The sequence below is a fragment of the Pediculus humanus genome, genomic scaffold (genome assembly GCF_000006295.1).
Source record: "Pediculus humanus corporis 1103172107633 genomic scaffold, whole genome shotgun sequence".
NCBI lineage: Eukaryota > Metazoa > Arthropoda > Insecta > Psocodea > Pediculidae > Pediculus > Pediculus humanus.
This window is the reverse complement of record NW_002987246.1, coordinates 104,480-132,173: the sequence shown is the minus strand read 5'-3', so window position 1 is coordinate 132,173 and position 27,694 is coordinate 104,480. Positions and strand designations below refer to the sequence as shown.

At 27.4% G+C, this 27,694-nt stretch overlaps 8 protein-coding genes across 8 annotated transcripts; 6 read left to right on the top strand and 2 right to left on the bottom strand.

The window, feature by feature from the left end:
• Positions 1-394: 394 nt before the first annotated feature.
• On the top strand, positions 395-5,395 carry Phum_PHUM259850 (uncharacterized protein; the record flags this gene model as incomplete). The annotated part of the gene is made up of 16 exons (XM_002426521.1): positions 395-526; positions 612-714; positions 786-1,054; positions 1,190-1,359; positions 1,440-1,680; positions 1,759-1,992; positions 2,094-2,229; positions 2,322-2,870; positions 2,966-3,154; positions 3,242-3,261; positions 3,352-3,751; positions 3,832-4,371; positions 4,463-4,494; positions 4,577-4,849; positions 4,967-5,155; positions 5,258-5,395. 16 exons carry the CDS (start codon positions 395-397, stop codon positions 5,393-5,395), a joined length of 3,615 nt encoding a protein of 1,204 aa, XP_002426566.1.
• A 2,165-nt stretch (positions 5,396-7,560) lies between these two features.
• Positions 7,561-7,817, top strand: Phum_PHUM259840 (uncharacterized protein; the record flags this gene model as incomplete). Its single annotated transcript, XM_002426520.1, has 2 exons — positions 7,561-7,767; positions 7,794-7,817. 2 exons carry the CDS (start codon positions 7,561-7,563, stop codon positions 7,815-7,817), a joined length of 231 nt encoding a protein of 76 aa, XP_002426565.1.
• A 525-nt stretch (positions 7,818-8,342) lies between these two features.
• Phum_PHUM259830 (uncharacterized protein) lies at positions 8,343-9,159 on the bottom strand (the record flags this gene model as incomplete). Its single annotated transcript, XM_002426519.1, has 2 exons — positions 8,343-8,601; positions 8,894-9,159. 2 exons carry the CDS (start codon positions 9,157-9,159, stop codon positions 8,343-8,345), a joined length of 525 nt encoding a protein of 174 aa, XP_002426564.1.
• A 621-nt stretch (positions 9,160-9,780) lies between these two features.
• Phum_PHUM259820 (carbonic anhydrase, putative) lies at positions 9,781-11,014 on the top strand (the record flags this gene model as incomplete). Its single annotated transcript, XM_002426518.1, has 4 exons — positions 9,781-9,964; positions 10,103-10,527; positions 10,593-10,820; positions 10,907-11,014. The coding sequence occupies 4 exons, from the start codon at positions 9,781-9,783 to the stop codon at positions 11,012-11,014; spliced, it is 945 nt and encodes a 314-aa protein (XP_002426563.1).
• Positions 11,015-11,695: 681 nt separating this feature from the next.
• On the top strand, positions 11,696-13,248 carry Phum_PHUM259810 (carbonic anhydrase, putative; the record flags this gene model as incomplete). The annotated part of the gene is made up of 7 exons (XM_002426517.1): positions 11,696-11,837; positions 11,859-11,921; positions 12,032-12,130; positions 12,246-12,410; positions 12,495-12,751; positions 12,833-13,060; positions 13,141-13,248. The coding sequence occupies 7 exons, from the start codon at positions 11,696-11,698 to the stop codon at positions 13,246-13,248; spliced, it is 1,062 nt and encodes a 353-aa protein (XP_002426562.1).
• Positions 13,249-16,247: 2,999 nt separating this feature from the next.
• Positions 16,248-17,968, top strand: Phum_PHUM259800 (F-box only protein, putative; the record flags this gene model as incomplete). The annotated part of the gene is made up of 5 exons (XM_002426516.1): positions 16,248-16,589; positions 16,675-16,923; positions 17,099-17,291; positions 17,431-17,545; positions 17,614-17,968. 5 exons carry the CDS (start codon positions 16,248-16,250, stop codon positions 17,966-17,968), a joined length of 1,254 nt encoding a protein of 417 aa, XP_002426561.1.
• Positions 17,969-20,670: 2,702 nt separating this feature from the next.
• Phum_PHUM259790 (bhlhzip transcription factor bigmax, putative) lies at positions 20,671-21,533 on the bottom strand (the record flags this gene model as incomplete). Its single annotated transcript, XM_002426515.1, has 3 exons — positions 20,671-20,844; positions 20,927-21,094; positions 21,192-21,533. 3 exons carry the CDS (start codon positions 21,531-21,533, stop codon positions 20,671-20,673), a joined length of 684 nt encoding a protein of 227 aa, XP_002426560.1.
• Positions 21,534-23,050: 1,517 nt separating this feature from the next.
• Positions 23,051-25,174, top strand: Phum_PHUM259780 (ribosomal protein VAR1, putative; the record flags this gene model as incomplete). The annotated part of the gene is made up of 2 exons (XM_002426514.1): positions 23,051-25,029; positions 25,168-25,174. The coding sequence occupies 2 exons, from the start codon at positions 23,051-23,053 to the stop codon at positions 25,172-25,174; spliced, it is 1,986 nt and encodes a 661-aa protein (XP_002426559.1).
• Between the last annotated feature and the right edge of the window lie 2,520 nt (positions 25,175-27,694).

The window sequence follows — 27,694 nt, the reverse complement described above, 5'->3', positions numbered from 1 at the left end:
TATCGATAATAAGTTAATTAATTAATTATTAAGGCTGAATGATGAATTATTTAACTGCCTCACAATCGGTTAAAAAAAAAAAAAAATTAAAAAATTTTCATATCAATTATAATAATAATAATAATAATAATAATAATAATAATAATGAGTGAATTAATTTTTTTTACATGTAGGTATGTATCGAAACGAACAAATAAATAAAAAATAATAATGATAATATTTGAGATTTAATATTACAAAAAAAAATTCCATTTTTTATAATTAACATCTATGATTATAATATCCTTGTGAAAATAATAATAATAATAATAATAAAATATCCGCCATATTTAAAAAAAATAATTATTATTATTATTATTATTTACGTCGATAAATGTATATTAAATGATAAAAAATGCATTTTGTTATCGCTGGAAGAATAAATTGTCCAAAATTTTCTTATGCCATAATGATTGCTCAAAGGTTAAAAGAAAATTTACCGGATTTTTCATATTTGAAAATTTGTAAAAATGTCAAAGAATGGGACGTGAGTAAATCCTTTAAAATAATGATAATGATAATAATGATGATGATGATGATGATGATGATAATGTTTTTATTTTTTTTTTTAGAAATATTTATTGTGCATGAGAAAAGAATATAATTGGTGTCACATGGATTCACCCCTCATATGGAGAGAAATCGGTTTGAAAAAAGGAAAAAGAGAATATATTGGTTCGTGGTAATTAGGATTGAATAAAAGAAAATTTTCGTGGTCACGTGATGATTAATTTTTTCCGTTACAGGTAACATAAATCGATTTTTGGATATTTGTTACGATTATTACGGTATATCGAAAGAAATAATCGGTGGACAGGGATTTAAAGAATCCGAAATGAAATGGTTTAGAAATCGTACGGAAGAAGAATATTATAAAGATATCAAATTAGAAGCTAAAAAAAAACGGGAATATAAATCCAGGCAAATATGCATAACTGGAGCGTCGTCTTTTGTCGCAGAAGTATTAATTATGGAAATACTACAACTTCGCCTTCAAAGTAGGAAAGATGGATTGGTGTGATTCGATTATCCTTTTTTTTTTTAAAGAGAATTTTCCTTTCCCCTTCCCCTTCCTTCCCTTAAGAGAGTCCTTTTATTGTCATTTGGCAAACTTTTGTTTTTTTTTTTTTTTTTTTTTTTTTCTTTACAGGAAATCCGTTTGTTTGACGATCCTAAAAAAATGGAAAAATTATCTCATTCAGCAAGCGATGCAAATTTTTGTCCTGGTTTGTCTGGTTTTGGTAATTGCAGAATTGCACACACTTTAAAAGATGCACTCACGAATATCGATCTCGTTATTGTTTTGGATGCTTTTTTCAGGTAAGTTTACATAATAATTATTTACTTATTTGTACCACCACCACCACGACCATCATCCCCTACTTCATCTTTGAATGTAGAAAACCCGAAGAATCTCTTGCAAGATGGCTTAAAAGAAATCGTAACGCTATGTGTGCTCTTGGTAAAGCTTTAAATAGTTACGCACCACCTCATTGTCGCGTCATTATCGGAAGTCCGAGCAATCAACCGATTTGTTACAATGCAACGGTTTTAGCCAGTTTTGCGACAAAACTTCACGTTCGAAACATTGTCGCAGTTACGCAAGATTTAGGAAGGGAAACTTTAAGATTAGTATCGTCCGTGAGTTTTCCCTTTTTTTTCCCCACTCCGTTTCCTTCCTTTTCATTTTCATGACGTCATTGATTGGATGGGTTGCAGAAAATAAAAGTACCCACAGCGGAAATGTATTGTCCACCCGTTTGGGGTTTTATCGGATTAAATAAATTTGTCGACATTCGTAAAACGTTACAAAATAATGTTTATAAAGTACCCGGACTCCGTAAAAATTCAACATTGCCACAAGGTTCGGAAGAATTTGAATTAAGAACGATCGATTGTTTGATGACGGATTCTGATACTTGCGACATACTCGTTAAAGTATCCGAACATAAGGTACTCGATATAAACGAAGGAAACATAAATTTTTCTTAATTTTTTTTTTTTCTTAACAATTATTATTATTATTATTTGCTCCTGGTACCTTTATTTTACAGTCGGAATCTTATCCTCAATTGGGAAGATGGCCTTGCATGGCAAAAGCAACGGCCATTATCGATTTATTAAAACTTTGGGGTCTAGAACAAAAAGATGGAAATGATGAAATTATTTGTTTGGGAGTTTATTCGGATGGTAAATTTACAAAAAAAAAAAAAAAAAAAAAAAATCAAATGGCTCCCCCGGTATTATTATTATTATTATTATTTTTATGTTTTACTTCAAAGGTACATTTAGCATACCTCACGGCGTTTATTGGTCACAACCCGTAATATTAAGAAATGGTTTTTGGATGCCATTTCCGGATTATCCGGTACCTCGAGACTACGATTTCAACGGATATTATTTATTTTTAGCAAGTTTGGCTGCTTTATACAGAACGAAAATAAAACCCAGACGATATAGTTTTCCAGATAAGATAAACAAGAAAACATTAAAAAAATTTAATTTCGATAAAATAATTAAAGAAATGGAAATGCCGGTCATACGAACGGATGCGGAATGTGTGGAATATTTAAAAATTTTAGCCAAAAACGAATTGGGAATCGATTTTTCCGAAGACGATGAAAATTTAGAAGAAGAACCGGAAGAAATCAAATTACCCGAACCCGTTAAAAGAGAAGAATTATATTGCGAATGTTGGAGAAACGAATTGAAAGAACTACAAAAAGTTATTTTTTATAGGCCTTCGTCGACGGAAATAGAAATTGATTTGAGCGATAACGTTTCCGGTTCCGAATGGTCGATCGTTAATCCAAATTCATCTTATCATTCGAGTAATGTGTAATTTTTATGCGTCATCGACTTTCCCGAAACGAAAAAAAAAAAAAAAATAAAAAAAAATAAACGATGTAAATTATTTTTTAATTAGTTACAAACAAATTCGTGAATGAAAAAAAAAAAAATGAAAAGAAAATGAAAGAAAAGAAAAACGTTGAAGAAAAACCGGAAGTCGTGGATAAAAAATCGGAAACACTTCAAAAAAAATCTTCCCCGCAAACGGTATCGACGGTTTGTTCCTGCGGCGAATTGTCAACCGGTTTTATATGCGAATGTTTAGGTTTTTATTTTATTCTTTTAAAACAAAAAAATATTATTATTATTATTATTATTATTATTATTACTAAACGTTGTCATTATTTTTAAGGTACGAAGAAATCCGTGGAAGTAAGTAGATGTAAATTGATAATAATAATTTTAACTTGATCCCACACGAACTTAAAGAAAAAAAAAAAATTAAAATTGACATAAAATTAGGGTGAAAATATATCGACGGAACATTTTTACAAAGAACAAAATGCAACCATTTTCGAAGATGACCTCAAAGATGTCATCTATGCAGACACGTATGCAGAAGAAAGACGGGTGACGTTTCATCCGGACGATATGACAGAAGATAAAGTGAGTCAATTACCGAGAAAATTCTATGGTAAAAAAGATGCCATACGAGATCCCAAAGCGGTTTCCAGAATGAAAAAAATAATATTTAATTACGATGGTGGAGAAGGCGGAGAAGGCGGAGAAAGTGTCGTGGAAAAAGAAATTAGTGAAACGAGCGAGGAAAGTGAAAAAAATTCGGATGATAAAAGTGTGGACGATCCTAAATTTCACATAAAAATCGATGGCGCGTCCTACGATATCATCGGTGATAAAACCGGTAAAAATTTAACCGTTTTAATAAATAGTGATAATGATGATGATGATGATGATGATGATAACATCATCCTAATATTTCAGGTTTTGAAAATTTAGAAATGCACAGAGGTGATAAAAGTAAAACATCGGCAAAAAGTTTTAGAGATATGTACACGGATGAAATACCTCCTTCTCTTCAAGTCATACCTCCTGATTTTATTAAATCCGATTCATTTACCGAATCTGATACTCCTGTACCTGAAGAAACCGAGGGAATGGAATTAAAAATAAAAAGTTTTAAAAGTGTACCGGAAAGCGAAGAAGGAGAATGGCTGGGAGAAATATCGATATCGACACCGACACCGATTTCAATAGAAGATGATGTCGATGCTGTTTTCAAAAAAGATTTCTCTTTATATAGCGAAGAGGACAGATTTAATGAATACAGAGGAGAATATGATTTTTTTATTGATGGAGACAGAGAAAAAGGAGGATCAGAAGAGGGAGAGGAAGAAGAAGATGACAAATTTTTAAAAAGAGGAAAGGTACCCAAATGGAAAAGAGAAGGAATACCTTTGTGTTGTTTGTGTCGGTGCGTTTTACCCGAAGGATTGCCTTGTTGTCCTTGCGGTGGAACAACAGGTTATAAAAAATTTACTCATTTTATTTATTACTCTATGACATTTTTAAAAATTAAATATAAATTCGATTTTCCATTTTTTTTTGGTTTCAGTCGTTGAAGTTTTCAAAAAGGAATCCATTGCGGTAAGTTAAGATGATAGCAAAAAAAAAAAAAATTAATTTTTTAATAAAAAGAAAAAGAAAAAAAAATGTCGGCTTTTGTCAGGTTTACGTACACAGCGAAGACGATATGGATTACAGAATCGAATATTTGGAAAAATACATTCCGCCAGAATCGATTGTTTCGTCTGAAATAGTACAGGAAATAATTGAAGAACCGAAAGAAGTAAAAGCACTTCCGCCGGAATCGTTTTTCCCATTTTCACCCAAGATACCAAACGTATTTAAAGAAAAAAAAAGACCCGAAGAATTAACAAAAAGTTATTTGAAAACATTGAGAAATGATCCGGAACCGGAAATGCCGAAAAAATGCGCCGAAGTAAAATTTACTTATTCTTTTTACACGATTAATAATAGGTGGGGAGGGGGGGCGGTGGGAAAAATGATTTTTACTTATCGTTTGTAATTTTTTTTTCCGTTGTTGTTGTTTCTCCAGCTTTTAAAAGAAGCAAGAAAACAAATGGAACAAGGATTATACAAAGTGAAAAATAATTATAAAGAACTCGACGATGATTTGAAAAAATTATTTATGGAAGCGTGCACGACCGAAGAATCCCCCTGTAAAGCCGATTATTCAAAAGTTAATTTATTTCTTCCAGATGGCATTGAAGACTGGAGATTAACGGTTTTTTTTTCCTCCTCCTTCTTGTTCTTCTTTTTAAATTTTATTTTATTTTTTTTCCCTAACATTTTAATTTTTTTTTTTTTTTTCTTTTTCCTAAACAAGGTTCAAACGAAATATCGTGAATGGTTTTACCAAGGACCAAATCTTAAAGATGATTCTTATTATGATATAGCAGTTGAAGAAATATCAGAAGATGAATTTGAAATCGATAAAGAACTTGAAATTTATTTCGAAATGTGATTTCCCTGACACGCCCCGCCCCCTCCCACTCATCATCTACTTCCGTTTCTGCTTAAAACATGGCTGCTGTTAATTATTTGTTTCATTTCAATAGATATATTTCATTTTAAACAAAAAATTTTTTTCCTTTTCCCTCCCCTCCCACAACTTTCTCCCTCCCTCAACACAACATTTTGATGTTTTTTTTTTTAATTTAATATTTTTTTTAGTAATTAATTAAATTAATAAAAATAGAAAAGGAAAGTAAAAAAAGGAAAAAAAAAAACGTTTGATTGTATATTTTGACTAGAAAATTTAGAAAAAAAAATGGTTGTGTAAAATAAAATTTTTGATTGTATTTTGAATTTTAACTTGTGGATATTATCATCATCATTATTGATGGAGCTTTTTACAGGTAAGGCTTCGACTTTGAAATTTCATGGTGAGCAGACGACGACGACGACGACGACGACAATTTAATATATCGTGTTTTCTCTCTCTCTCTCTCTCACACACACACACACACACACATTTAAAAATACTATAAAATAAAAGGAGGAAAACAGGTTTTAATTAGTTAGTATTAAAAGTGACGACACTGTCGAAAGACGACAAAAATTATTCGCGACAATGTTATTTTATTTAACGTATTTATTAATTATTCAATCGTGTTTTATCGAAGGTACGTATATACGTCGTTATTATCATAATAATAATGATAATTATTTGTTTAAAAAAAAAAGATTGATTTCAGGTCAAAAAAATAATAATAAAAATAATGGAAATGGTAATGGTAATGGTAATAATAAAAATAAAAAAAATAAATGGTACGGACCTTCGTATCAGCCAAGTTGGTGGAATCCAGAAGACGTTATCGATAATAAAATAGGAGAATTTTCTTACGTAGGTTCGAATTGTAAGTATTTATTATTATTATTATTATTTGGTGATGGGAAAAATTAAAGTCCTCTCGCTAAAGCCACGAGTGCTCCTATTAATGCGCATAAAACCGCCATGTGTATAGACCAATCCGCAATATCAATGGCTACCTTTTGTGCATTCGGACCGTCTTCGGATCTGAATACCTTTAAAAATAAAATTTTGCCCGGGGGGAGAGGGGGAGGTGAATTATTATTATTATTTCTATAGTGAAATTATAATGCGTCGTACCTGAAAAACTCCATACGCGGCACCTAAAAGCATACCAACAAGCATGCCATCAACCATACCGGATTTCATAGTCAAAATACAAGGACCTTTGCAAACCATTTTTTTTTTTTTTTCCCCTTTTTTTTCCTTTTTTTCCTTTTTTTTTTTCTCTCTTCTAAAAAAATTTATTTATTTTTTTAATTATTTTTTATTAAAATGAAATTGTAAAAAAAAAAAAAAAAAAAAAAAAAAAAAATGAAAACAAAATAATTGTAAAAAAAAAAAAAAAAAAAAAAAAATTGTGTTTATGTTTTTCGTATGTTTTTTTTTTGTCTTCTGTTTGTTTTTGTTTTTTCTTTTTTTATTTAAAAAAATTTTTTTTTCGAACGTTAAAAATTCGTTAAAGAAAAACACAACGATAAATAATTTCTCACTATAATAATTATTATTATTAATATATATTTTATCGAAACGGAAAAGGTTAATGACCCCGAAAAGGTTTTTTTGACTTTTGACGAGTAAAAACTTGTTAAAATATAATTCGAAATAACAACAATTTTTATTTTTATTTTTATAATTTATTATTATTATTATTATTAATATCATAAGGTTGAAACGATAATAATAATAATAATATTAGAATGATGGTGAATAACGGAAAAATTTAAATTTTCCGGTATCGATATAATAATAAATGTTTACATTTGAAAAATTTTTTGTTTTTATTTTCGCGGTTAAAAATCACGTGGTTCGAACAGAGGAAACCAGGGATTTTTATTTTATTATTATTATTATTTTTTGGGGGAAATTTGGCAGCAATTAAAATGTTTTATTCGGTTTTAAAAATGGCTGCAAAATTATAAGTATGACAGATTTATATTAAAACAAAAAAAAATAACAATAAATGTAATAATTTATAATAATAATAATTAATAATTAATGATAGAAGAATATAAAAGGAAAGGAATTATGGGGTATAATAGATAAATTTATTCTCTAAAAAAAATTTGACCTTATAAAAAAAAAAAAAAAAAGCAATGAATATATGCAACCAAGGTGCATCGTTCAAAGATGGAGCCGTGGAAGGTTGCCTCATTGGTTTGAGCATCGGAGTCGTTTTAGGGTCAATAAGAGCCGTGAGTTTGGATGGAGTCCCACATTCTGTCGATGAAACACCGTGTAAAACATTAATAACACACGTTATGGGCGGTATAATATCCGGAGCATTAATCGGTGTTGTTTATGTTTTTTTCAAAGAATGTTTGTTTAGATGACGAAATTATCACTTAATTAAAAACACAATTGTGTGCGTTCGTCCGTGCGTCCGTGCGAGTGGGAGTACGTGCGTTCGATTCCGCTACTTCTCAAATTTTTTTTTTTTTTTTTTTTTTTTATTAAATTTTTTTTTTATTAAATTTTTGACTCCGTGTCGAAGAAAATTTACTTATTATTATTAATTAAATAAAAAATAAAATAAAAAATAATAAAAAAAAAAAAAAAATAAATGAATACGTGTGAACGTTTTGTAAAATTTTACAATAAAAATTTATTTATTTATTTATTTATTAAAAATACGTTTTCGTGTTGTTTATCTGTCATTTATTATTATTTTACATATTAATAATAATAATATTTAAAAACTCGACAAACCGGAATTTTTAAATATTATAAATGCTAATCAGTTCGTAAATAAATAAAAATTTTAAATAATAATAAAAATAAAAATGGCGTCACGTTTAACCGATACGTATTTCGGTTATTTGTTGTTTATTGAATATATAAAAAATGAACGTGATTATATATATATATATATATATTTTTATTGTATGTACAATTTGAAAAATGTCAAAACGGTTCTCAATAGGCAACCCATCATTCCTCCTTGTAGTGCTCCCCTAAATATACGTTCCGGAAAACGGGGACCGCGTCTTCTCCCGAATAAAAAATGTATTGAAAAATTAATTAACGTGATTAAAGTTCCGATAATGGCTCCCGTTAGAAGACCATCGATAACTTCGATTTTTAATTCCGTTGTGTAATTTTTTAACATTTTTGATTTTGAATTTCCCTCCCCTCCCCTCACAAAAGAAAATCAATTAAAATTAATCGAGATAATGATGATGATTTAAAAAAAAAGACATGTCGAAACACAAATTTTTATTATTATTATTATTATCATCATCACAGCCTTTTTATAATTAACATTTTCTAGCGATAAATAAACTCGTATTAAATTTATTATATATATATATATATATATATATATATATATATATATATATATATATAAATAATAATAATGATAATGGGGTAAAGGGGGGTGTAAAAATTTTATATTATATTATTGATCGAACATTATTATTATTATACATTCGTAGAGTTTTCCCTCCTTGTTTTTGACTTAAAAGACAAGATGGAGTTTCGACAATGTTCGCCCACAAGAGTATGTTTCCAATGATACCCATAACGGCACCTCCGATCAATGCGCAACTGAATATTCTTCCGCCGGCATTTTCACCATCACCGGAAGTCGTCATAAAACCATAAATTAAACCGCCGAAGATTCCAATGGTAACCCAAGAAGCATTTCTTGAACTCACTTCAAGAACGACAGTTGCTCCCAACTGTACTGACATAAGACAATATATATATATATTTTGATTATTTTTTTTTTTTTGGGGGGGGGGGAGGGGGCGTAGGGGACGTCACGAACGAAACAGATGGGAAAAAGAAAAAAATTTAAAATCTTCGTTTTTTATAATTCATCCAAGTCACCGTAGCATTGTAAACAAATGCAAGAACAAAACCGTACAAGAACAAACGTTTTTGTTGAGGACTCAACGTCTTCCACATTTTAGCGCGTGTATGCGTGTGCGTGTGCGTGTGCGTGCGTGTGCGTACGGTATAATTTTCCCGAAAAAAAAGTAAAATTTAATTTAACCCGGAATTGAAATCTTGCGAAAAAAAATTACTAAAAAAAAATTGAATTTTCTATTGTTTACACCATTTTTATTATTTGTAATTAATGATAAGTGTAGCCAACCGTATCATCGACGAGTTTTTTCAAAAACCTTCTGCTTTTATTATTATTATTATTATTATTTATCGCGGCGAAACGAAATTTTTCTTTGATTTTGGCACGATCAAAATGTTTTTGTCTTCAAACGAGGAGACGAACCGAACGTAATAAATTTTTTTTTGGAAGAGTGAACGAACCGTTCGTCATTTCCCCCTCCCCTCTCTTGAAATTTTTAAAAATGAGCGATAGGGGATGTTTTAGTTACATAGTAGGTGGTACGATAAAAGGTATAATAATAGGAGGAATATTGGGAGCTCTCGGAGGTCTGGCAACGAGACAAAGTTCGAGAGGTGTTATTATAACGGCCATGCAAGGAGCACAATTTTTAGGAATCGTTAAATTAATTATCGGAGCATTGTTATGTTGAATCCTTCTCCTCCCCCCTCCCACTCCCCCCATTCACCTCCCAAAACAAAATGCGCAAAAATAAAAATCGTGGCGGGGGAGGGAAAAGAAGTAATATTTTGTTGTAATTGTTATTGTTGTTGTTGTTGTTTAAGCTCCATCGAATTGGGCAAGAAATTTTCCAGAATGTTCTGGTAATATGCAATCACCGATAGATATATCGATAAAAAATTTAGAAAAAAGAAAAACACGATTACCACTCACGTGGGATAATTATTCTAACGTACCTAAAACTATGATAATTGAAAATTCAAAACATTCCGTACACGGTAACGGTTTATGGGGAAGAGTAACGGATACGCCATCAATAACAAACGGACCGTTGGAAAATCGTTATTTTTTTTCACAATTTCATTTTCATTGGGGAAAAGATTCTTCAAGTGGTTCCGAACATACAATCGATGGTAAAAGGTATCCTCTTGAACTTCATATTGTCCACGATAGAGAAACCGAACCTGATGATGATTTAGAATTGGATGATTCTCCAACGGATTTAGTCGTCGTATCATTCATGTTCGAGGTAAGTCCAACGCTAAACAAAATGTCTTCCTTTTCCGGTTTATAAATTTTACTCTTTCTGTCTAGGTATCCGATAAAGACAATCACAATTTGAGAAATTTTCTACAAAGTGTTAAAGAAGTCGAAGGAAGCGAAAAGAAAAAAGGTTTTGTTAAACCTTTTGCACTTGATGACCTCATCGAAACCTTTTCTTCCGATTATGTTACTTATAAGGGTTCCCTAACGACTCCTCCATGTTCTGAAGGTGTCGTCTGGATCATAAGTTCCAAACCATTACCCATTTCCGAACGTCAAGTGAGTATTTTTTTTAATAACCGACGGGAAGAAAAAATTTAAAAAATTTTAAATTTTAAACGACGACTACGACATTTTTTTTTCAGTTGGCAATATTGAGAAGATCGGTTAGAAGCGATAATGGAAATTTAATACAAAATTTTAGACCGTTACAAAATCGAAACGGAAGAGATATGTATTACGTATATAATTAATAATAATAATAATCATGACATGATCGATTTTATTTTATTTTTTCTCTTTTATTTTGTTTTTTTCTTTAAAAAATTATTTTATTAAAATATTATTTGAGCAAGTTTTAAAAACAAAAAAATAAAAAAAATAAAATTTTTTTTTAACCTTTCGTTTACTCTTCGTGCAAAAAAACGTTTTTTAAACGTAATAATTACATGTAAACAAAACCGATAATTTTATTTTAACTTACATAGATAGTTAAATAATATTAATAACTATAATAATAATAATAATAATAATTTTCTAAGAAATTTTCCACACCGGCTGGAAACATCGTTTAATAATCCAAGGCCAAGGATCATCATCATCATCATCATCATCATTAATAACCGTGATATAGTGTTTAGCAGCATATAATTATTATTATTTTAAGGGAAAAATCATAGAGTAAAAAAAAAAAAAAATTAAAAATAAACAAAAAATCTACGTAATACAATATGGCGACGATGACGACGACAACGACGACGACGACGACTAGAATGTACGGATTTTAAAGTTTTCTTTTCTCTTTTTTTTTTTTTTTTTTTTTTTTTTTTTGTCCGTTTCGGTTTTGATTTTGATTTTGTTTTGATTTTATATAATAATACATTTTAAAAAAAGAAAAAAAAAAAAAAAAAAAACTTTGTGAAGCAAAATTGAGCATGGTATTACCCGAATTCAGCTTCTGTTTGTTGTCTAGCTTGGTATTAACAAAAGTTAATTTCATGTTGATGCTCGCATGGGAAACATTTAATAAAATAACAAATTGGGCCGTTGGAGTTCCAGCACAATCCCTTAAAAATAGTAAATCATATGTTTATTTAGAAGATTTAAACATGTTTTCGTGGTGCGATAATAAATCAAAATTATTTGAAATTATTTTATTTGGTATTTTTTTAATAATAATCGGTGAGTGAGATTTTCAATTCGAAAACAAACAATATAATGTTGTTGTTGTTCGATTTAAAACAAAACATTTTCTCTTAAACATGTTTTAGTTATTTTCTGCGAGAGCATATTTAACATATCTTCGTGTTTTCAATCCGTCGACAGATCCCAAGAACCAGAATTTCAATTCGGTTATAGAAAAAATAATGGTAAGTATTTTATTATTATTATTTTTTTTTTTTTGTGTGTGTGTGTGTGTGTGTGAACATTTTTTTATTCTTAAAACAATGGATAATAATAATAATGATAATAATTAATGTTAAGGGCCGTCCATGTGGAAAGAACATTACGTGAACGCATTGGGAGACAAACAATCACCGATTAACATTGTCGTTAATGATTCCATGCAATGTCCTTGCGGTCCTTTAATATGGAATAATTTTTACGAATTACCAGAATTAATGATGATACACAACGACGGTTATTCTAGTAAACAAAAACAATCAATCAATCAATCAATCAATATATCTACGATATTATTAATTTAAAAAAAAATATCGTTTATTTTTCTAGTTGCCGTCAACGGTCAATGGACGAATGGAAAACCGGAAATAACCGGATTACCGTTAAATAACGAATGCTACGTATTTAACAGATTATATTTTCATTGGGGTCCTACCGATACCGAAGGTAGCGAACATACAATCGATTATGAAAGGTTTCCGTTGGAATTACACATGATTTTTTTAAAAGATGGTTATAGTAATCCCATGGAGGCACATTACGATCAAAATCCAAACGGAATTGTCATAGTTGCTTTTTTATTCGAGGTCATACCTGAGAAAAACCGTTAAATGTATACACGACGGAAAATTTTTTTTTTTTTTAACGATAATGCTATTGATTTACAGATAACTCCCGTGGATAATCCTGGATTTTTAAGTATAATTATCGATAATTTAAACAATGTTAAAAATCCAAAATCTAGCTGTCACATACAGCCATTTTCTTTAAATGATATTTATCCTCAATTTGATTATAATTATTATAAATACGAAGGTTCCATCACTCAACCGCCTTGCAGTGAAATTGTTACATACATAATACAAAGTGAAACCATTGCAGTTTCCAAACGTCAGGTTTGGTACCTTTTTTCGATTATTTAATCATTTCAACTCAAACTATGTAATAATAATAATAATGATGATTTGTTTTTCAGATGTCTAGATTTAGAAAACTATTAGCTATCGATGGTAAACCAATGTTGAATAATTCTAGACCCGTTCAAAAGCTAAACGACAGAACAGTTTTTTATTTTACAAGTTGACATTTTTTTTATATATATTTTAAATTTTGGTTAAATATTATTAATAATAATAATAATATTATTGATGACTATGTAAATGATGATGATCGTGATCACGATGATGATGATGACGATGAGAAAACAAAAAAAAATGGGATGACATTGATAAAAGTATGAGTACGAGTATGAAAATTTTGCTGCTTGGGTAGATGGTACGTCAACATTTGGAATTACATTAGAGAATTATTATTATTTTCTTATATCGGGGCCGAAAGTTCCCCCCCCCCCAAAACATGTTGTCCTCTTGTAGTGCCTTTTTCCAATCAGTCGTTTAATATCCAAAAGGAAAAAAAAAAGGTTACGATATTATTTTTTAAATTTAATTTATTATTAATTTATTTTTCGAAGTAGTTTTATTATTATTATTATTATTATTATTATTATTATTATTATTATTATTATTATTATTGTTATTTATTTATTAAAATTTATTTATTTATTTTTACGAAATTATATATAAAAAAAAGAAATTTTTTTTTTTGATGACGAATATAAAATTTAAATTTAAATTTAAAATAAAAATTTTTTTCGACGAACGTTTTAAATTATTTTGAACCGTTGACATATAAACAAACGAATTTAGTTCGTCAAATTTGCCGCCGTCGCCATCGGCGTCGTCGTCGTCGCTGTCGCCGCCACCGCCATCTTTGTCGATACTTTTAGTTTTATGACGTAATCTATCCCGTGGGTAAATTTTAAGTCGCATATAAAAAATTTCTTATTATTTATTTTTATTTTTCTTTCTATTTTTTTCTTTTTTTTTTTTCCTCCATCATATATTATTTTATTTTTTTAAACGTCACCGATTCGCGAGTTGAAACAAAAAAAAAATTTCACCTGCAATGCGTATTTTTAATAACGTTTTTTTTTTTTTTTCAACGCCATCTTGGATAATTTAAAATTTTTTTTTTCGCCTCAGTTTTATTACCGAATTTTTTTTTTTTGTGAATTTAATACCGTACATATTTCTTATTATAATAATACCGGCGGTTCACTTTATTTAAAATTTATTTTATAACTTTAATAAAAGGCATTTTTATTGTTTAAACTGACGAAATAAACGATCGACACTTACATACGACATCAAACTCGTAAAAAAACAAAACAAAATAATTTTGTGATTTTACCGTTACAGAATTTACATTTAAATTATTATTATTATTATTAGAGCGATGATACGATATGGTCATTATTTAAATTCATAAATTTTTTTTTTTGTGATGAATTTTAATTACGTTTGTCAAAAGACACAAAAATTAACAATTTCGATGATGGAAGTGAAGATTATTAGAAGGGAAAAGTTTATTTTTATTTTTAAATTTTTATTAATATTAATATTGATTTAGATAATAAAACTCACCGGAAACTGGAAAAAATAATATGGAAGAAAAATGAAGAAAAAAAATTTTATCTGGCAAATATGGAGGTAAGTTTTTCATACATTTATTTATTTATTTTTTTTTCCCCCTTCCCCCAATTCTTTCGATAAATAATTATTAAAAAATTAAATGTTTTTTTAAATAATATGTATGCATATTTAAAAAAATAAATAAATAAATGAGGAAAAAATAAATAATAACGATGTAAAAATAATTTTCTTTGTTTGTAAAATTCAAATATTATAATTGGCGGGAAGAAATGATTCTTGGATTGTGTGAAAACGTATGAGTTTGCGTCTGCGCGTACTTGTCTTGTTCAAATGAAAAATTTTGTATTAAATGTCATTGTAAGTGCTTTTATATTCTCCATATCTCTCTTTAAAATAGTTTTTTTTTTTTTTTTTTTTTCTCCATTTTTTTTTTCCTTTCTGTTTTTCTTTTTCTCTAAATATATTTATTCAATAAGGTATTTGTGTTTTATATAATTTATCGCGACAGGAAAGTACAAATGTTATTACTTAAAACGAAAAAAAAAAAATTTTTTTTTTGAAATATAAAAGCATATAATATAATATGGTTGCTTTTCAATAGATGAATTGAAGAAAGAAAAAAAAAATAATAATAATAATAATAATTTCAATTTAGTTTTTTTTTTTTTTTAAATTGACCGTCGTCCATTTTAATCATTATATCCTCAACATAAAGTTCGTTTTTTTTTTTTTTTTTTTTTTTTTTAAAAAAAATTGTTTTTAACAAAGAATATTCATGGATTTATATATATATATGAAATATTAATTTAAAGGTATGATTTTTTTTTTTTTAAATTATTTTTTGAATTACGTTTATTAAATTATATTTAATTAAAAATGACTTTTATGTGCAAATATTTATTACATATATTATTTTAATAGTTTTAATTTTTATTTAAATTAATTTTTTTTTTTTTTTTCTATAATTTAATTTTTAATATTTGTGAAATGTAATCTTCTTTTTTTTTTTGTTAGTAATAACAATTTTCTAAAAAATTTAATTACCTTTTAATACCTTATTTCTTGCCTATTCAAGGTACCATTTAACTTTTTAATTTATTGAAAATTATTTTAAAATTGTAAATGTGAAAGAAATTGTTTTAATTTCAGTATAAATATATATATATATTAATATTGGATTTAATTTTCGGTCGAAATATTCTCCAGATTTACATTTGCATGTCATTAAGTTATTTTTAAAATGGCTTTTAAAAATTAAAAGGCTCTAACCAATTTATTTTTTGTTTATAAAACAAAAATTTCATTTAATTATTTATTGTGAATTTTATAGGTTATATTTAAAAATGAGGGAGAATTTAAATTTATGATTTATTTAATATTTTAACCTCACATAAATCATTATTTATTGAATTTTATTGTTTGTTTGTTTGTTTGGTTCAGGTGAAATTTTACTTTTTTTTTTTTTTTTCAAAAATTTTCAGTTGGTTTAAATGCTTGATGTTGAGAGAAATTTTATTAAAAAAAAAAAAAAATTGATTAAATTTTGTTTCAGGTGTTCAGTAGTTATATAAATATAAAATAAAAATAAAAAATGGTGTCCACTCGTCAAAGCAGTAATATTGCATCTTCAAATGAATCTTATGTTTCTGGTGGGAATACCACGAATGAAGCATCTCATTCAAATCATTCAACTCCACATAATGGTGGTAAATTACTTCGAAGTGGGCTTTCAGCTCCTTCTATGCCACCACCATCTTACATGCCATCTACATCTAATAATGAAGTGGCTGTTGCCAATAATAATAATAATAACAATAGCACTCCTGCTCAATCGCAGCAGACATCGACAATTAATTTATTGGACCTTCCTCATGAAATTTTAGATAAGATTTTTAGTTTTTTGGGTTATAAAAATGTCGCCCATCTTCGCCTGGTAAATATAACATAATTTCATTTAGGCATTGAAATATATTTATTGGAAAATAATTATGACAATTATTTAATTTAAAAACATTCAGGTATGTCGTCAATTAGATAGGGTATGCCAAGCAATTTTAAATTCTACATTTCAACGTCTTCAACATCAAATGCTTCATAGATTTCAAAGCATCAAAGCTAAAATGCCTAGAAGAGAATCGGCAAGAAGGAATCATCCGTTGGCTTGCGAGAGTGACATTATTGAAACTCTTCACATGAGATTAACATTATTGCAAATGACTTTTGGGAAACACATTGAAAGGAAACATTGTTGTTTTTTCGCTGGTGAAGTGAGTCATTTTTTCTTTTTTTTTTTTTTTGATGATTTGTTACTGTATTTAGGTTGTCATATTCTTGTGCGACAACATGAGCCATTTTTTTACAAGCTCATAATTCACCTGAAATTTTTACCCTTTTTAATTTCATTTTTTTTTTTATTTTCATCTAAAATTTTAATTATTTTAGATTCTTGATGAAGTTAATCATATATTACATTACATAAAAGTAACAACAAAATTAACCAGACCATACAAAGTCACTGATGAACTTTTTGATTTATCAACAATGGCTATGGAATTTTTTAAAGATCACATTGAACCGACACTACCGGAAATTGGATATTTTGGAACGGATTTTATAGATTTTTCATTCCCAAGGAGTTGTAAGTTTAATCAATGATTTTTATTTAAATACGTTTAAATTAATTATTATAAATTGATTGATTGATTGATTTTTCATGTATTAAGCTCCATCTAGCAATTATTTTACACTTGATTCGCCTCCGCACGGAAGTAAAGGATATGAAAGTCCGACTAGTGGAAATGAAGCATCATCCATTGATCCACAACCAGTGCCTCAATCAAACATGGTGTTGAGAAAAAGAATTAGAAAAATTAAACAAGGAATGAAAAGGTTGGAATAAAAACTTATTAAATTTTAATCGAAAAGGACATGAATAAATTTTGTATTCTTTCTTAAAGATATAACAATCAGTTAACCGTCATGAGAAGAGATTTAAGAACTTGCAAATCGAAAATTGCCGACCAACAAAAACAAATTCTCGAATACACATCAAGAATGGATGAATACGATAAGAAAAATGAAGAAACCTCGAGGAAATTTAGCACTCTTTTACAAGAATTGAACAAATGCAAAACGGAATTACAATATTGGAGATCAAAAACGCCGGCTTTACCGCCATTGTGTAATAATTGTGGTCAAGTCAGTTTTATTCCGACTCCTACGGAAGAATTACAAAGTTTAAGCAGAGAACCACCTTCCGAAGGTGATGATGACGACCCATCTTATCACCACCACTCGTTTACATTAAAATAATAATAATAATAATAATAATAATAATAATAATAATTTAATCGACAGGTTTTGGTTTAGAACATAATCTCCCAATAGAAACAATTGAACTTCGCACCGAACCGAGTACAAGCAAAGAAGAAGATTTTTGGAAATTTTGCGATCAGAAAAAAGATGACAAATCACAAAATCGTGTTTCCGGAAGTCTCGACACAAGATCATCCGAATCGAAAATGGTATCGGATTTAGTATCACCCCGAGGGGGAAAAGGAAAAGATGAAAAATCAAATTCTTCTTCTCCGGCTAAACAAAATCCGTCGACGTCCAAATCGAATCGGGGTAAAAATTTAAAAAGGAAAATTGCCGAAGAAGAATCTTCTTCATCGATGGATTCCTGTAGTAGCAAAAAACCTAAAAGAGTTTTGAAAGTGAGATGTGGAAGCAAACGCGTTAAAACCTAATTATTAAAAAGGAGGAAGAAGAGAGAGAGAGAGAGAGAAAAGGGAGAAAAAGAAATAATAATAATAATAATAATAAAAAGTAAAGTAACAAAAACGAAAAGAAAAAAAAAAAAAAAAAAAGTTAAACGTTAGAATTAATATTATAATCGTGTAGAAAGTGATGTAAAATTGATTTCCTCAATTGGTGAGTCTAGAAAACAAAAAAAAAAAAAAAAAGAAAAAAAAAAAAACAAATAAAAATACAAAAAAGAAAAAAAAAATATAAGCATTAACTCTTCTTCTTATTACAATACAAAAAAACAAAATGGGGGAAAAAAAGGGAGAGAGCAGTAGGATAGAATGAGAAAGAGAGAGAGAGAATGGGAAAACAGTCTGACAGGAAGAAAGCTAGAGAGAGAGAGAGAGAAAATAAAAAGGTAAATCATTTAAACTTTTTGTAACTTTTTTTTTTTTATTTCAAAAGGAAAACTTTAAGGATTTTCATTCGAAAGAAAAGGGGAAAATGAGTGAAACATAAAAGTTTTTTTAAAAATAAAGAAAGCTCATAATCACACACACACACAGACACACATTTATTTGTTAATGGTATAATTATTAAGGGTGTATAATTAAAATTAGTTTTTATGTAAAAAGACAAAAAGAAAGAAATTAATTAATTAATTAAATAAATGGAAAATGTAATAATAAATTATAATAATAATAATAATAATTATTTTAAAAAAAAAAAAGATGTCGATTATACACATTGATGAAAGGATAGGAGTTTTTTTTTTTTTTTTACCATAAGCAATTTTTGCTTTAAGAAAAATAAGCATTCGATTATTATTATTATTATTATTTTTTTCCACCAAGACGTTTTTTTTAGTCATAGATATATACATATAATATATGTTTATAACGGTTTTAAACTTGCCTAAAAAAATAAAATGAAGGTCCTAAAAAAGTTTTTAAATAAAAAAAAAAAATAATAATAATAATAATAGTGAGAAAAAAAGACTTTCTTAAATTATTTTTTTATTACCTTGATAATTACCAACAACAACAAACAACAAACAACAACCATTTAAACATTAATAGGTACATAAACAAAATAAATTCAAATTTTTTTTTTTTTCGCGGGGGCGAGGGGAGGGGGAGCATTTGTTGTAAATAAAAAAATATTTTTTGGTATAAATATCCAATCCTGCTTTATGGGCTTTTTGTTTTTTTTTTTTAATATTTGCTTTTAAAATGAAAATGAAAAAAAAAAAAAAAAGGTACTTAATATAATAATTAAGAAAATTTAAAAATTGTACGTTATAAAAAAAAACTTTTTAAGTTGGACTAAAATTAAATTTAATGGTATGTTTATTTTTTTTTTTTAATGAACGAAAATGGTAGTAGAAATTGCTAATTAATATATTATTATTATTATCATTATCATTATTTTTTGTGATGTTGCCTAACTTAAACGCAGCTTAAATTAAGAATGCGTGCTTTTATTTTTTATTTTATTTTATTTTATTATTATTATTATTTTTTTTTTTTAATAAGTTTATTTTAAAATAATGATGATTAATTAATAAATAATGATTTATATTGTAATTAAAAAAAAAAAAAAAAAAAATTTTTTTTTAAAATAAAATATATGAGCTTTTTTTTTTTTTTTTAGCGCAACAAAAATTTCCTTTTTTATTTATATTTATTATTATTATTATTATTATTATTGTTTAACCTGCTTAATTATTTTTTGCTGATTGCTTAAATTTTTTTTTTTTTTTTTGCTGAAGTTAAGTATGCATTTATATATTAATTTAATTTTATTAATTATCGTAGTTAAAATGAAATTAAATTATTATTATTATTATTATTTAAATGTTTATATGATGATGTCGAGTTGATGGAGGTTATTAATAAATAATACATGAGAGATTTATTATTTTTTTTTTTTAAATATATATAATTTTCAATAAAAATTTATAACAAAATATATATATATGTATGATAACCGATAATAAAATTTAATAATTAAAATGATAAAACAATTTTAAATAAAAAAAAAAAAAAAAAAAAAAACATAAATTTTTGAAATTAATTATAAAATTTGATAAATTTACACATTATAAATGCAGAAAATCATATTGAAATAACATTTTTGTTCATAGAATAATAATAATAATAATTAATAAATGTGTTAGTTATTTAAATTTTTACTTTCAGCAATTGTTAATGCATTATATACAGTGTATGAAATCGTAGAAGAATAATTTGAAAGGTATGAATAACCTAATTTCCTGATTCGTGACATTGATTTAAAACATTTACTACAAGGTTATGAAGAGTTTGTGGCTTGCAATGCTCTTCCAACCAGCTAAATATACATCCGGATAACTCTGAAAAACTACTAACTGACACTGATGAACTGAATGATTCAAATAATTGATCCATAATGGCCTGAAACTGTAACATGAATGGAAATATGTGTGAGATGTTATGTAACTGTAAGTTATAAATGTCAGAGTATTGTAATTAATAAAATTACCACTTTAAATTTAGCTTCATCTGAAATTCTATTATCTAAAGAATCAGGTGTGGCTTGTTGAGCTTTAACTATCTGTTCAATGTTTCCCTGCATTATTTTTAAAGCAATGGCTTCTTTTCTTAAAGCAGTTCTTTCTTCATCTTGTTTCTTTTTTTGCTGATGAAGAAACTAATAGAAAATTTTTGTTTTTTTTTTTTGTAAGAATATTATAACTTAAATAAAATTTAATACAAAAGACTAAAGGAAGAAAGAAAAAAAAAAGAACCTGAATGTAATCAATGGACCGTTGAAGAACAATCGCTTTACTTAATTTATAACCAGAATTATCAGTTTGTTGACAAGTAGGGACCAATTCTTGTAACGTATCATAGCCTTTTTTAATGGCATCTCTACGCCTTTGTTCGGCTTGGGTATGTGCTTCCCTTCGCCTTTCCTTATAACTCAATGGAGAATTTTTATTGTCACTGTCATCTTCGTCAGAATTTGGAGCTGACGAAGGGGTATTCACAGATCCAGTGCTACTACATCGAGAATAAGGAAACCTGTTGGAATTTTCCGTAGGACTTGATGGTTCAGTTTTCATATTTGGACTTCCGTGAACTGACATAACAAATTTTCGGTAAGTGAATATTCAATCATTAACCTTTTCACGTTTACTAAGGCATTTAAAAAAAAAAAAATTTACCTTTTATAACGTCATGGAATATTTTATTTTTGTTTTACACTGTGCTCGGGGAATAGGGCCCCAAAAAATGAGCAAACTATTCTGCCATGTGTTTTACTCTTACCAAAACATCTGTCATTTCTCCCAAATGTTGAAATAATTGTGGGAGAAATTTATGTACGCCATTTTTTTCTTGGCAGTTACAAATTTCGGGCCCAATGGTTGTTGGTGTATTTGTGGGATTGTTATTTAATTAGATAAAAAATAACGTTTTTTATGATTGTGTACAATAAAAATTATTTATAATTAATTTATTTTTTTTCTTTTATAATTATTAAGGGTTCGTTATTGGAATTTTATTTATCGCGGAAAAGTGTTTTATATATAGCAGCCAAAATCTTAGTAATACTAATATTTGCAACTTTTTTATGTGTAGGATCATTATTGTTTTAGTCGAAATTAAGGAATAATAATATTGCTTTTTATATATGTGATTTTAATCGGTTTATTTCAAGAGTATTGTCATTGATACGTAGAATTTTACGTACTTCGAGTCATGCAGGTATTGAATAGTTTGTTTTTGTTTATGTAATACTGTATTGATAAATGTCAAATTAGTTTAGCATGTAAATTTTTTTACATAAATTAAAAAAAAAAAAAAATCAAACTCTATATATACAAAAAGCGTTTTTAATTTTTAATTTTTTATTTTTATTATTTACATTTTTTAATTTTACGAATATTTCATTTCAGGAAAAGTAGGTGACCATATTATAATTATTTGTTTCTATATTAACCATTGTAAACAATATTTTAAAACTTTTTTCAAAATATTTTGCCTTTTTCTTCTGTTTTCAAAATATTTTTATAATCCTTTTAAAAAAGAAAAAAGAAAAAAAAAGGAAAAAAATATGATGCTCTAAAAAATATTATTTCTGTTGTTTTTTTTTTAAATTACTTAATCTATTTTTTTAAATGATGTCATAATTTCAAGGTTTTTTTTGAAATTAAAATTTTTGCCATTAAAATTTTAAAATGTTTATCGAAATAAAGGAATAAAAGACAAATTTTCTTAATTAAGTTTTGATTTGTAATTGATAAGTAAATGTGTATTTGTATACATCAACATTCGACTGTGATACATTTAGTTCAAAAAATTCATAGTGATACTTTTATAAATATTAATTGCAGAAATTTAATGAAACATAATGTACAAAGAAAATGCTTAATTTTATATTAATATGACCCATTTTTCATATGTATTATTTTACTTTTAGTCGTTTGAGTTATTTCATGAATATCCTTTTAATAAAAAGAAAATTTTAAATGCATTACCTAATACATAAATTTGTTTTTTATTTTTCAGGCAATTCATCACTTAATGAACAACATCCATATGAAAGTTGGAAATGGATACAAGATGTTAGAAGATGAAGTAACATTCAAAATAGGTCTTCAACATGGACCATCAATCTGATGTCCAAAAGCAGCCTTTCCAGGGACAACATCAAAGGCTACCAAATCAAAATATTGTTTACATTCAGCAACACCCTCAAAATTTTAGGAATCATACCAACCCTTACCATAATGATAGTTCAACTAGTATTATAAATCAATCATTTCAGGATCAAAATGCTAGCTTTGGGCTATTTGAAAATCACTATCCCTTGGTCGCCAATGGGAATTATTCATCATCAAATACTTCAGCCGCCATAATTCCAAATTCTTTCAATTCTAACAAAACAAAAAATGATAATAATACCAATATTAAAAATGCACATTGTCTTTCCGATAATAACGACAATGATTTATGCAACTTACATCAAAGAACCGATGCTGGATTCCAATATGCCAGTGGAAATTTTCAATCGATAGATTTACAGGGCCTGAATTACCAACAAACATCACCATTTTTTCTACAAAATCTGGGCAATCATTATCAATTAAACGATAATTTAGTGTCAACATATCAAAGCTCGGGCTCAAGCGAATCATCGGATGAGAGTTCAATATCTAATGCTTCACAGTTTCAATATTCCAGTGACTCAAGTAATATTTCAAACAATCAATTTGAATTTCCTGTGCCTGCATCTGCTCCAAATTTGAATGGTCAAAATTTTCATCAGTTTCAACAAAAAGACATAGCAGAGAATTATTTGGCATTGATGCAACAAGATAATCATGTACCAAGGTGTGATTCTAGTAAATCGGAAACAGCAGAGTCAACTTGTAGCAGTCTAAGTTCTGGGTCAACAGAAAGTCAGTCGGAAAATGAAAATTCAGTCAGATTGCCCTTGATTGTTAATCCTGCCTTGAATAACAATGCTAACCTTAACATTTTACACTCTTATCAATCAAATATTCATAATAATGTCTCGTCTTACTCGAATTTGGTTGAGCAAAATGAAAATGGTGAATTTATTACGCATGGAAATTATCCCAATCATCCTGATCAAAATGTATTGAAGTGCAACAATTTTGCAGCAGCAATCAATCCTACAAATTTTGGCAATGAAAATATTAATAACATAAATCACATGCTGCCACAAAATAACCAAGTCAACAATGTTGTGGTAATGTTGCCAAATCGTTTGAACAAGAATATTCAAAACCATGTGCAACCAAATCATCAACAGCAAATGTTACAAAATCCGTCCTCGCAAGACGTTTTAAACACATCCAAATTTTTAATACAAAATCCGAAAGTTAACCAGCAAAAAATATTTGGTTTAATAAATGTGTCAAATCCAGTATTACAGGATAAAATGATTTCGGGAGTGCAAACAAATCAAATGATAAAAGTCAATAATGTAATAACCCAAGACAATTGTGTTAAAAATAACTATTCGAACAATAGAAATTGGAAAAAAGAAAATAATAATTTACCATGTGAAATTTATCAAACAAATTGTGGTGGTGGTGGTGGTGTTGGTGTTGGTGGAATTAGTGGTGGTGATGTCAACGATGATAGAAGTAATAATGTTCATAATTGTGCGAGTGGAAATACATCCGGCGTACATCCAATCATTCATGTTCCCAATGATGGAGGAGTAACTAATAATTGTGCATCACATATTCAAAATACCAGTGACACATCTGTGATAAATTCAAACTTTATTCAAAATAACAACTTACTGTTGAAAGGGTTAAATGACAATGAAAATAATAGTGCAATGTTAATTAAAGAAACCAGTGATAAAAATATTAGCCAATCTGTTGTTAGTAGTGTGAATAGCTCAGTGATTGATTCGAATAGTGTTTATTTGGTAACGAATAATAATAATAATAATAATGAAAATAATGTTATTAAAAATAATTGTTGTGATGATACTTCTTCTTCGAAATCATGTTTCAATTCAAATTCTGGAATTAATAATTCATTGCCTGTTCCTTCGGGATGGAAAAGGTTATTGGTAGACGGATCTATTATTTACTTAAGGTAAGTCAATTTCATTATAATTATAATAATAATTAATATTTCGCTTCGGATTAACATATTCCGGCTTTTAAATAAAATAAATAAAAAATAAATTTATCTTGTTGCATCACATATCTATATATATATATACATATAAAGAAGTTAATAATTGAGATGTAAGGCTGAAATAAAAGTTTTCAATTATTTAATAAACACGTGTAACAAGTTGTTTAAATAATGACACATAAAAAAAAAATTTTTATTTTATTTTATTTTATTTTATTTTTAAAATCACATAAAATTTTATCACAACGTTTTTTTTATTAAAGGCCCAAGGAAAAAAAAAAAACATATTTGAATTTTTTTTTTTTTTCCTATACTTCTCAATGTGGAAAATATATATATATATATGTGTGTGTGTGAAATCGAAAGTAATTTCTGTGACGAGAGACTTTTTAGATAAATGGTAAGAACAACAACAACAACCAACGATCGTTTGTTATGATACAAGGTAGCGCCTAATAATAACCTGTTTATTTAAAATATATATAAATAGTTTCTTCTTTTCTTTTCCTTAATTCCAATTAATGTTAAAAGTAGTTGTTGTGTTGTGTGTTCAACACGGGGCCCCATGATTCAAACTCTAATAATTCTTTAAAAAAAAAAAAAAACATTATTCAAAAATTTTTTTTTTATTTGAAAAAAAAACCGTGTATTAAGGTGAATGACCCTTATTATTATTATTATTATTATTATTATTATTATTATTATTTTTTAATTTAGAATGTTTCCAATTGACACAAATCTCGACGACAACAAAAAAAAAAAAAAAAAACGAAAAATGCGTGCCTGAGTTGTTCATATTTTAAAATTAACAATTAAAATAAACTCTAACGAAAAGACTAAAATTTAATTAAATAATAATAATAATAATAATAATAATAATAATAATAATAATAATAATAATAATAATAATAATGACGACGAAGACTATACATTTTTATGAAGATATCGTAATTGTTTTTTTTTTTAATAAATTTAATAAGGGAAAAAAAAGAAAGGGGGTATAAACGATTGGTGGTTGGTTGGTTGGGGAAAGAGAAAGGGAAAGGACGGGAAAAACCTGAAGGTGGGGGGGCAGGGGGGGGACGGGAAAACGATGATGATTGGGATAATGATCCTTAAACGAATCTTGCGTTTGAAATGCAAAAAAAAAAAAAAAATTTTAATTTTTAATCATCCGGACAAATACCTTAAACGATCATTTAAATAATTTAATGAGAGAGAGAGAGAGAGAATAAACAAACAGACGTACAAACAAACAAACAAACGAACGAACAAACGGGGAAAAAATAAAAAAAAAACAATTTACAAAATTAACGATGTGAATTGACACATTCGAATAATTTATTACCTTGCATTCGCGAGTGCGTACGTATTATTATTATTATTATTATTATTATTTATGTATTTATTTTCGTTATTGTTGCGGAGTCAATTATTATTATTATTATTATTATTATTATTATTACTTTTCGTTCCGGTGAAAATTATTCAAAAAATTTTTATTTATTTTATTTTATTCATCAGTTGGTTCATCACTTAACCTTTCTAAAAATCTTTTCTCTCTCTCTCTCTCTCTCTCTCTCTCTGTACGCCTCCCGTCTTTTTTTTTTCGGATGACGTGATTTAAACAATGGTATCGAAAATTTTCGGTTGCCTTTCTTAGAAAAAAATTCAAAGGAAAAGTAAAAAAAAATAAAAATAAAAATAAATTATTTCTTGTATACACAAAAAAAATGGTTTTTGTAAATTTTTTTTTTTTTTTTTTTTTTTTTGACGGGTCAAAATCATGACAGATAATGAACAAATCATGGAATTCATCCATTTAATAAAAAAACTTTAAGGAACAAAAAGTTTTCCTTTTTTCCTTTTTTTTACGCGTTGTTACGTTTTTTTGTTTTGTTTTGAATGGGTGATAAAAATAGCGGAGGGGAAAAGAAAAGAAAAGAAAAGAAAAAAAAACGTGTCAGCAGATTCGGTTGAACGAAATTTTAAATATTTAATATTCCACATATATATATAAATAGATAGATAGAGAGAGAAAGAGAGTATTTGCCACTTTTATTCGAGATTCTTATTGAAAAAGGAAAATGGAAAATGGAAAAATCATCGATTTTCTTTCTTTCTTTCTTTACGTTTTTATTTTATTTTTTATTTATTTCTGTTTTTATTTTATTAAATCATCATCAAAAAAATAAAATTTATTTCTAGAAACGTTTTACTAAACGAAACAAACAAAAATATTTATATAAAAATATGTATGCATGAATAAGTAAGGACGAGTGTAAGTGTAACGCTTTTACTTCATAACGGATTCTATTAAGAAAATATTTCTTTTGTTATTCATCATCATTATCATCATCATCATCATCATCATCATCATCATTCTTCTCATCCATCGTCATCATTTATTAACGAAATTAAAATAATAATAATAATAATAATAATAATAATTGAATTGTGTCGAGTCTTAAAAGTATTTACATTGTTGTTTTTCTTCTGCTAAAATTTACAATCGTATTTTATAATTAAAAATCAATTATGTCGGCACGGTTACGTATTTTAATCGAGGAAAAAAAAAAAGATATAATGGTAATAATGATGATGATGATGATGAAAAAAT